The sequence below is a fragment of the Ictidomys tridecemlineatus genome, chromosome 3 (assembly GCF_052094955.1).
Source record: "Ictidomys tridecemlineatus isolate mIctTri1 chromosome 3, mIctTri1.hap1, whole genome shotgun sequence".
NCBI lineage: Eukaryota > Metazoa > Chordata > Mammalia > Rodentia > Sciuridae > Ictidomys > Ictidomys tridecemlineatus.
In genome coordinates this window covers 2,660,478-2,670,387 of record NC_135479.1, presented here as the reverse complement: position 1 = coordinate 2,670,387, position 9,910 = coordinate 2,660,478, and the positions used below count along the sequence as shown (strand labels likewise).

The window sequence follows — 9,910 nt, the reverse complement described above, 5'->3', positions numbered from 1 at the left end:
CTGCAAACCGTCTCAAGTTCCTGTAACCAAAATCAAACGAACTAAGAACAGCAGTTGCTTTTCTCCCCGCAGGTATCCTGAAACTTGGCGTCTGGGTCTCGCTGTCACTGCAATTTAGTAAGAACTAAATTCGTATAATTTCTTTCTCAAGTGGTTGGCATTTTTAGTTATTCATGCATTTTCTTCTCTTGCCTTTGGGATTGGGGGAAGCCTGGGACGCTGTTTTTGTCCTAGAGCCCCACCCCCGCTGCCCGTACCTATTTGCCATCCCTTCCCCACTCCTGGCCCGTTTTGTTCCCTTGCAAAATAGGACTGTCCCACCAGACCCAGAGACCCAGTTCAAGGCGGGGGCGCCGAAGCAGCGCCCCTCTACGGCGGGGGCAGGAAGCGCCGCGCGCCCTCCCGTTTCCCTCCCTTCTGGCAAAACAATAGCTTTTTGCCGGGAAAACGAAGTTGGGAGGAAGGCCGGCGCGCTCCGGGCCGAGTGGCACTTGCGGCGAGCTGCAGGTCCGCGGCCGCCAGACGCGCCCTCCTTCGGCGCCGGCCCGGCCCGCCCGCCCGCCGACCCGCGCTCCCACTCCGCTCCCCAGCCCCAGCCGCGCCCGCGACAGGAACAACACTCCCGCCCGCTGCCGTGCGGACCCCAGTCGGGGTCCAGGCCCAGCCCGCCACGAACAATGCGCGCCCCGCCCCGCGCGCCCATTGGCCGGGCCCGATTGGGCTGCGCGCGGGGCGGCGGGCGGCTCGGCGCGCGTGCGCGGGGCGGGGCGCGGGCGGGGGCGGTGCTTTGTGTGCGGCGGCGGGCGCGGGGCGCTGGGCGCGGGGCCGCGGGCGGGCGGCGGCATGGAGGAGCTGAGCAGCGTGGGCGAGCAGGTCTTCGCCGCCGAGTGCATCCTGAGCAAGCGGCTCCGCAAGGTGCGTGCCACCCCGCCCGCCGCCGCCCGGCCCGCCCTGGCGCCCGGCTCACCGCCTGCTCTTCTCTCCCCGCAGGGCAAGCTGGAGTACCTGGTCAAGTGGCGCGGCTGGTCCTCCAAGTGAGTCCCACGATGCGGGCCCGCCTTCCATCGCTCGCCACCTCGCCGGGAGTGGGGGCGGCCTGGGGACCCTAGGTCGCGCCGTCTAGGGAGCGGGGCGTTCACGAGCGAGGCGGGAAGTTCGAGGGGTCCCCGAGCGTTCCGCGGGTGGGGGCGCCAGCCGGGCCTGGGGCCGCCCTTTGTTTACGAGCCTGCGGGGAGCGGAGCTGGTGGCTTCCCTCCCCGTATCCCCCTGCGGCCCTCCACCGCTGCGCCGCGCGCTCCCCAGGGCCCATTTGTTGCTTTCACCCCCGCCCGGCTCACCGCTTCCTGGCCTGGCGGGGCAGGCGCGGGACGCGAGCCCCCCTCCTCCTGTCCATATTTTCCCCCGCTGTAACCTGAGCTTCCTATTGATGGATGTGGGACTCCCCCCTCCCCCTTTCTTTCCTTTAATGGAAGGGAGGGGACTTAAAGTCCCCTGAAGCTGCCTCCGCAGCTGCTCCGCACCCCTTTTTACCCTGACTACCCTTTCTTTGCTCCAACTCCGGTGCTTGGTCCCCCGCTGGCTGGGGCGCCAGCCACATTGTTCTGCCTGGGCTGTCTGTGCCCCTCAGTCTCCCCCTCCCCGCGTCCTGGACCTGCCTTCCCTTCCCTCCCTGGCTCCAGGCCAGGGTTTGGGGGATTCCCTTTCTGCAACTTTGTGGTTTTGGAGGGGGGGATTTGTTTTCCTCCCTGGCGCAGACTTGGAGTCCTCCTGTGGCCTTTTTAATTGAGGGCTTGAAGTGGCAGTTTCTCTGTGGATTTGAGGTTAGGGCACTGGCCTCAAGGACCTCCAGCATCTGGGTTGGGCCTTTTAAGGGCCACTGAGCCAAGGTGTCCTTGCATCCAGTTGTGCTAGGGGAGCAGTGGTGACCCAGGCAGGGCTGGGTCTCTGACACCAACCTACTCTTTGCTTTTCCAGACATAACAGCTGGGAGCCAGAGGAGAACATCCTGGACCCACGGCTGCTCCTGGCCTTCCAGAAGAAGTGAGACCAGTAACTGTACAGGAGGAGGGGAGAGTTGGGGCCAGTGGCCCCCTAGAGGGCTTGGGCTGGGCTGATTTTAGGTCTCATAGCAAGACAGTCCCCAGGTCTCTTGTGCCATCTCCTTGGCTGTCTGTAAAAGCAAAGCATCCAAGGTCCCCAGCCAGCACTCTCCCTATCTGAGGGGTCTCTAGGAAGTGCTGCTTTGGTCTCTGGTGGAACAGCACCTCCTCTGTTTTTTCCTGCAAAGGTTCTGCTTTCATTTGACCTTTTTGTAATTTGTAGACTGCACTAATAAGAACCAGGGCCACAGGTTTGCTGCAAAACTGCAGGCCTGTCCTCTTGCCCCTACAGAAGTGTCCACGGGCAGGAGAAGGCTCAGACAGTGAGCTGACGCCACAACACAGTTTCACCTGTTGTGTCCAGAGCAGTACATTAACTTTGCTCTGACCTGCCAAACAGTACTGAGGTAGAGCTCTGGGTGGGGGTCTGCAGGCTTGGGCTGGATTTGCTTATGTAATTCTAAGATGTCATTCCCACCTATAGGTAGGAGACCTGGGTTAAGAGACGGGCCTCCATGAGGTGTTCTAGAGGCAGGGTGGTGAGGGAAGGCAATGGTGTGCCCACTCATCCAGGTGTGAACACCATGTGGTAGCAAATTGTGGGGGGCAGCCCGATGGCTTCCCCCTTATAGGAGCTTCCTGTGTTCAGAGGCAGATGATTTGGTGCTCAAAGCCTCCCAGCGGGGGTCACTCTGACAGGCTAGTTCTCAGGTCATCCAAGCTGTGTTCACATCACAATGTAGCAGGTAGGTTTTCGCATGGCGAGAGAAAGTAGGTGCAGGTGCTGGCTTTGGAAAATCTGGTATCAGCAATCTCGTTACCTTCTATTTAGCTCATAACTTGGTCCTGTGCACCTCAAGGAGGTCAGCTTGACACATTGCAGGACCTTAGTTCATTTTTTTTTGCCTTTGAGGTGGCTACCTTGGGTAAGGTGCTGTGGCATCCTTCTGTAGTCTCACCACTCTGAAGGCAGAGACAGGAGGATCACTTGAACCCAGGAATTTAAGACCAGCCCAGGTGACAAAATGACGGTGTCCTAGGACTGAGTGTCCTCCTGTGGTAGAGAGCTTGCCTGGCATGTTTGATCCCTAGCACCACAAAGACAGCAGACAGCATTCCAACTGTTGAGCGGCACATGTCCGCAACCTAGCTTTTGGTTAAACAGACAAGAGCCGAAATATCTTTCGAGAGTTTTTAAACCGTGGGTGGCTAGGATTACATCGTGGAAGAAATAAAGCCAGGAAGGTGGGCCTTGCCTGGGAGTGCTAATCAGCTTCTCTAGGGGGGTCACCTTTCAGGCCCCGTTATCTATTTTATTTTTTACATAATATCTATATTTTTATGTGGTGCTGAGGATCAAACCCAGGGCCTCACACAGGCTAGGCAAGCGCTCTACTGCTCAGCCCCAGTGCAGCCCTGTTTGTTTAACTACGGGAATCTTCTCCAGGTCAGGCCCCTTCCTGTGGGGTGGCCTGAAGTATGAGCTTCGGAGGGGGCTGGGGGCCATCCTCTTGGGAGTGCTTCCTGACCCCTGAAGCCGGAGGGCTGCAGGAGGTGCAGGCTTTGAGCCCTCACTACTGCTTCACCCATGAGCACCTCCGTTACTTCTGTCAAGAGCAAGTGGCTAGAGAGGAGAACTCGGGAGAGCCTGGCCAGCAAACTGACCCTGGGGAACATTCTCGGGCAGAGGTAGGACTTTGATGGTGGGGGCATTTTTTGCTGTCTCCTTGCCTTGGTCTTTCTTCTATTAAAATGAGAGTTTGCACCACATGCCCCAAAAGCTGCTTCCCGTTAGCCAAGCTGGATTTTTGCAAGACATTCCACCTGCGGAAAGTTTGTAGGCGTAAACCAGAGTTGTGCCTGTCCTCGCTTTGCTGTCTTAGCCAGATGCCAGTGAGCTGGCGTTCCTGTGGAGATAAAGATGACCCTTGCCACTCCAAAAAAAAAAAAAAAAAATGAGGTCTGGACCTTTGCTGTGGGCATTTGATGGACACAGTGCAATTTTGCAGCAAAATAGTCAACAAGCTGCCACCAACCAGAGCAGCAGAGAACCTCGGGGGCCACGTGAGGTGTTAGAAGCCGTGGCGCTCCTGTGTGTTAGGGGAGGTTGTGAGCAGTGCCTTTCCACGCTGATCAGTGTGTGTCTTCAGGGAACACGAGAAGGAGATACAGAACCGAAAGAGGGGGAAGAGGCCCAGGGGTAGGCCCAGGAAGCACACGGTCACGTCGTCCTGCAGCCGTCGCTCCAAGCTCAAGGTGAGTGTGCGCTTCTAAGACCTCTTCGGGCAGAGGAAAGGTTTCAGGGCTCTTGGGTGGGGACGTTACTTCTGCAGAAGTTTTCCTCTGCTCAGAAGGCGGAACCCCCCTGTGTGCTGCCTCCAAGCCTCTGAGCAGGGGCACTAGCAAGCCACAGAGTCCTGCCTCTCCTTCCACCCTGTTGGTGTCCTGCAGGGCCAAGCCTCCTGACCCATTTTTTTCTGGGTAGCAGCGTCAAACTTGGCCACTGCCTGTGATTCCCTCTTGCTCCCGGGGGCTTATCATCAAGAACCAGAAAAGAATGGGAAGAGTCCATATGGAGGTGCTCAGAGGTTTACCACGTAGATATGGACCAACAGGGTAATTAGGCCCAAGATATTGGGCCATTCCATACCCAGCCCTGAGTACACCTTAAATCAAGGTAGCCAGGAAACACAGGGCTGGCTGAAGGCCCAGGAGCCAGCAGGAGGACAGGGGGCCATGCTGTGCTGGCATCTTCTTGGGAATGTCTTGTCATTTCTCCCCTCCCTGCCATGATGACCACAGCAAGGTGGGCTTCCCACACCACAGGCATGCGTGCACCAGAGTCCCTGACATCACCCCTCCACTCCCAACACACCAGAGGCGAGACGGGAGGGGAGTCCGGCCTTGGTCTGGATGTGTCTTTGATTGTCTTCTCAGTGAACTGCTGTGGACCCTGGCATGCCTTGGCCAGGAGCTCGGTCACTTCCAGTACCACTTCCAGGGGACTGTGGATCCCTACTTGGAATCTTGCTGACTGTTCTGTCTGGGGGGGGGGGTGTCTTGTCTTTCAAATCTTCCTCTCCAGCAGGACAGTGCAGGCTACAGAAGCCTGTGGGTTGTAAAAGGCTTTCTTTGGAGTGAGGAGACCCTCCAGGTCTGACAGGTTCAGTTCCCGTTCAGATCAGGAGAGCTTCGCTGCAGGGAAACAAGAGCAGGAAACCCATCTCCCTAACCACCTTAGAAGATTCTGCCCAGCAGGCAGCAGGGGACCTAAGAAACGGGGGACATACTTTGGCATTTGGGATGACATTCAGAAGAGGAGGAGGACGTGGTGTGTTGACCTGTGCACTAGAATGCTCTGAGGGGTCAGATTTGGAGATAGGGTGATTGGAGCAGGAATCTGCTTGGTTCTGATCGAAGCCCTTGTGCTCTAAGGCTCAGCCCTCTAGCACAGTGGCTTATGCCATTCTGGGTACAATGCCCTTTTTGACTTGTCTGCCAGATATCTAGAGCAAAACTTGTGTCCCTTAAAAGCCAGTGGTGTGTGGGAAGTTCTGTGCTGTATCCTGGTTACTCTGAGTTAATTTTACAAACAACCTGTTTTGTTTTTGTTTTTTTCCTACTCTGCCTTTAACTTTACATTTCATGTAAAGCCTGCTACATCTTTTGGGGACCACATGGTGAGCGGTCACTTCTCCTTGGTCTGGGAAGCCACCGAGTTGCTGGCTGCAGGTGCTGACGTCCCTTGAGGAAGCCTGGTGCTCTGACCTTGGCACCAGACCACAGAGAAATGACTCCCTCCCCTTGTCTTCCCAGGAACCCGATGCACCCTCCAAATCCAAGTCCAGCAGTTCCTCCTCTTCCTCGACGTCCTCTTCGTCCTCCTCAGATGAAGATGACGACAGTGACTTAGATGCCAAAAGGGGTCCCCGAGGCCGTGAGACCCACCCGGTGCCTCAGAAGAAGGCCCAGATCCTGGTGGCCAAGCCCGAGCTCAAGGATCCCATCCGTAAGAAGCGGGGGCGCAAACCCCTGCCCCCGGAGCAGAAGGCGGCCCGGCGGCCCGTGAGCCTGGCCAAGGTGCTGAAGACCGCCCGAAAGGAGCTGGGGGCCCCAGCCAGCAAGCTGCCCCCTCCACTCAGCGCCCCTGTGGCAGGCCTAGCGGCCCTAAAGGCCCATGCCAAAGAGACCTGTGGCGGCCCCAGCACCATGGCCACCCCGGAGAACCTGGCCAGCCTGATGAAGGGCGTGACGGGCAGCCCCAGCCGTGGCGCCATCAGCTGGCAGAGCTCCATTGTGCACTACATGAACCGCGTGGGCCAGAGCCAGGCCCAGGCGGCCAGCAGACTGGCACTCAAGACCCAGGCCTCCAGCAAGTGCGGTCTGGGGCTGGACCTAAAGATGAGGACGCAGAAAGGGGAGCTGGGGATGAGCCCCCCAGGAAGCAAAGTCCCAAAGGCCCCCAGCAGTGGAGCTGGGGAGCAGAAAGGGAGCAGCGCAGGGGGAGGACCCCACACCCATGGCAGCAGCAAGGTCCCTGCCGGGTGCCCAGGCTCCCAGCTGGCACCCACCCAGGAGCTGAGCTTGCAGGTCTTGGACTTACAGAGTGTCAAGAACGGCATCCCTGGAGTGGGCCTGCTTGCCCGCCATGCCACAGCCACCAAGGCCATCCCTGCACCCCACCCAGGCACAGGGAAGGGCACTGGGGTTGGCCCGGGTGCTGTGAGTGCAGCCGGCATGCCCACTGAGGCGGGCAAAGGGGAGAAGCTGGCCTCCAGAGCAGCAGCACTACCCACCGCTTCAGGCAAGAGGGAGAACATCAAGAACAGCTCTGCCCCCGGGGGTCAGGACGGCCACACAGCCCCCGGAGAAGTCCGCAAGGCCACCATGCTGTCAGAGATGAGCACTGGTGAGGAGAACAGCAGCTCCGACTCGGACCCGGACTCAGCCTCGGTGCCAGGTGCCGGGCAGAGTCTGTCAGTGTCCGTCCAGACCAGCCAGGACTGGAAACCGACCCGCAGCCTCATCGAGCACGTGTTTGTCACTGATGTCACAGCCAACCTCATCACTGTCACGGTGAAGGAGTCCCCCACCAGCGTGGGCTTCTTCAACCTGAGACATTACTGAGGCCCTGGGCCACCCCTACCCAGAGCTCCCACCCACCCAGGTCTGACCCCTTCTCCCTCTTTGCCTTTGGTGAAGTGCGGCGGCCTGCCACCCCACAGCTAAGGGGAGGTCTGTAGGGGTCTCCTGCACCACCGGCTTGAAGACCTCCCTCCAGACCCTGCCCCGGGGCTTGGGGCTGCCTCCTTGCCTTGCTGGGGCCTGGCTTCCCTGTGTTCCTACCTCTTCAGGCCTCCCTCGCTCCCATCGCCTCAGGAGGTCCAAGTGGCCCTGGGGCTCAAGCCCCTGCCTGCTCACTGCAGGTCTCCACATGAGTTGGGGTGCCCCTTCCTAGCCTGAAATGACAGCAGTCAGACCTGCCTTGTTCCCAGGGAAGGGATCAGGGGGGGAGCTTCTGGCACAGCTCACTGTTCCCCCACAGGGGTGGGCAAAGTAGAGTGGGGTGGGGGGCCTGGGCCTCCTTAGGCCTGGCACCAGCCTTCAGAAGATCAAATAGGGTGGAGAAGGGGCCTGTGGGCAGGAACTCCAGCCAGAGCTGTGCCTGAGCCTTTAAGGACAAGGTAGAGACCCTGCCCCAGGAACTGCAGGGAGAGAGTCAGGAAGCAAGGTCAGGAACCCCAAAGATGTTGGATTTAGCACCCTCTGACCCTGATTCCGAGAAACATCTCCAGCCCGAGTTGGCCTCTGGAGTCCGGCAAGGGTCCAGGTACATCTGAGGATCCTCCAGGAGTCTGAACCAGATGGCACTGCTGCCTCCTGCCAGCCTGTGCCTCAGGGTCCTCTAGAGTACACCCTAGTTCCCAGGGTTGGAGCCGCTGGCCTGGGGGAGGGGACAGACATAGGCCAAGAAGCTGGGACTAAGAGTTGGGCCAACAGGCTTTATGCAGGGGGGCCCTTAGCAGGCAGCTGGATTCACCAGCCTAGGCCTGTGGCCCATGGACTGGCTGCCAGCCACAGGACAATGGGGAGTGCAAATGTTTGCCCCAAGTCCATGGCCCTGACCCAGTGGATAGGCCACTCCTCAGGTGCCACTTTCCCTGACAATCCCCCCACACACAGACACACCTTTGGGGGTTCCATATTCTGCTTCCCAGTTGAGAAGCAATCTCCCAGTGCCATTGTGGATGTGGGACAAAGTGAGCAGCCTGCCTAGCGGAGGGCCTGTTCTGTCCCCTCCAAGAAACAAGATTTCTGAACCCACCTGAGGGCCTTCTCCCTGTCCCGCCTCAGTGCTGAGTCTCGGAGCCACCTTGCTCGGTTTCTGGTCAATGTCGGGATTTTTGTGCCAGGATGACAGCAGAAAGGTGGGCAGGAGGTGGCTGTGGTAGGCAATCTGATTGACATGATTTTGTGATGCCAAAAAGAAGTCTGGGGGAGGTCTGGAACTGTCACCAGCCTGCAGAGGTCCTCTTGGCTCCAGCCACCTTGCAGAGAGGCGCTGTCCTTCCTCAAGCCAGCCTGCCTAGGGGCTTGCCAGGCTTCAGGACCCCCAGATCCTCACCCCCACACCAAATAGGAAGAGATGGCCTCTGTGCAGCCAGATTGACCTCAACAGTGTGCCTTTGGGGACAGAACATGTCCATCACTGCACTGAGGGTCATCCAGGTCCAACTGGCAGGAAGTGCTGCCCACAGCAGGGATGGAGCCCACCCTGCGGGCTCCTTGGCTGACTCAAACTTTGCAGCTTCTTTTCTGCCAGGCACTGTACTGCCTTAGAGGTTCCTCTAAGCTCTTGAGAGGAACCTAGAGTCCCACTAGCTGTTAGCAAAGTAGGGGTGTTTGTCCCTGGGTGTCTGGGCTGACCAGCCTTGTCCCCAGTTGCCAAGTCTCTCCAGACCCCAATTTGGTGCCTTTCTTTTTACCAGCTACTTCAATCCCAAAGCTTAAATCTGCAAACACCTTCCCAGCCACTCTGCCTTCTTGCTGTGTTGCGTGTTGTGACCCCAGTGTTTTATGTTAAAGAGCGTGTGTGCGGGTGCAAGAGTCCCGGCTGGAGAGGTGCACCAGAAGCTCCAAGCTGGTCATTTATGTTTACCAATAAATAAAAGTAGTTCTTTTTATATTTTCATTTGCTGCTCTGTGTGTGTGTGTGTGTGTGTGTGTGTGTGTGTAGAGCTAGGCATTGGTCACACATCTGACTTAAGATTCGTTGTTGCTTTAATCCTAAGGGTCCCGGGTGAACTGTACCATGGTGTGTACTGAGTGGATGTTTTAGCCCTTGTCTTTTTGTTGCTTCTGTTTTGGGTGGGAAGGGGCCAGCTTGTCCTCTTAGAGACTTTGGCATATTTTTATATGTATTTTTGGTACAAAAAAAGAAATGCTCTTTGCTTTAGTTACACTCCAAATTCTGACCCCACTAAGCTCTGGACTTGAGGCTCCATCAGAGGAAAGCTTGTGGGGAGAACCGGAGCTCTAACCAATGTCAAGCAATGGCTTGATTTGTTTTTTGTGGTGCTGGGGATTGAACCCAGGGCCTTGTGCACGCTAGGCAAGCACTCTTACCAACTAAGCTACATCCCTAGCCCTTGATTTGTCTTTTAATAAAAAAAAAAAAAAGCCAAATCCTGTATACTTCTTGCAACTGCTTAATCTCTAGCTGTGTCTGCTTTCTTAAGGAGAAGGAGCAGAATGAGTGTGTCCTGTGTCCTCACCCTGACTTGACAGCTCTGTGTTGAAACAGGACAGCA

At 57.5% G+C, this 9,910-nt stretch overlaps 1 protein-coding gene across 2 annotated transcripts; it reads left to right on the top strand.

Moving 5' to 3' along the window:
* The first annotated feature begins 783 nt into the window (after nt 1-783).
* On the top strand, nt 784-9,291 carry Cbx2 (chromobox 2). Of its 2 annotated transcripts, XM_040268550.2 has the most exons (5): nt 784-915; nt 991-1,034; nt 1,975-2,040; nt 4,250-4,355; nt 5,916-9,291. In XM_040268550.2, exons 1-5 carry the CDS (start codon nt 844-846, stop codon nt 7,224-7,226), a joined length of 1,599 nt encoding a protein of 532 aa, XP_040124484.2. In that variant the 5' UTR covers nt 784-843; the 3' UTR covers nt 7,227-9,291. The 2 variants fall into 2 exon arrangements, with proteins under 2 accessions (XP_040124484.2, XP_077897632.1); XM_078041506.1 differs by lacking the exons at nt 784-915; nt 991-1,034; nt 1,975-2,040 and adding an exon at nt 2,057-3,788.
* The last annotated feature ends 619 nt before the right edge of the window (nt 9,292-9,910 follow it).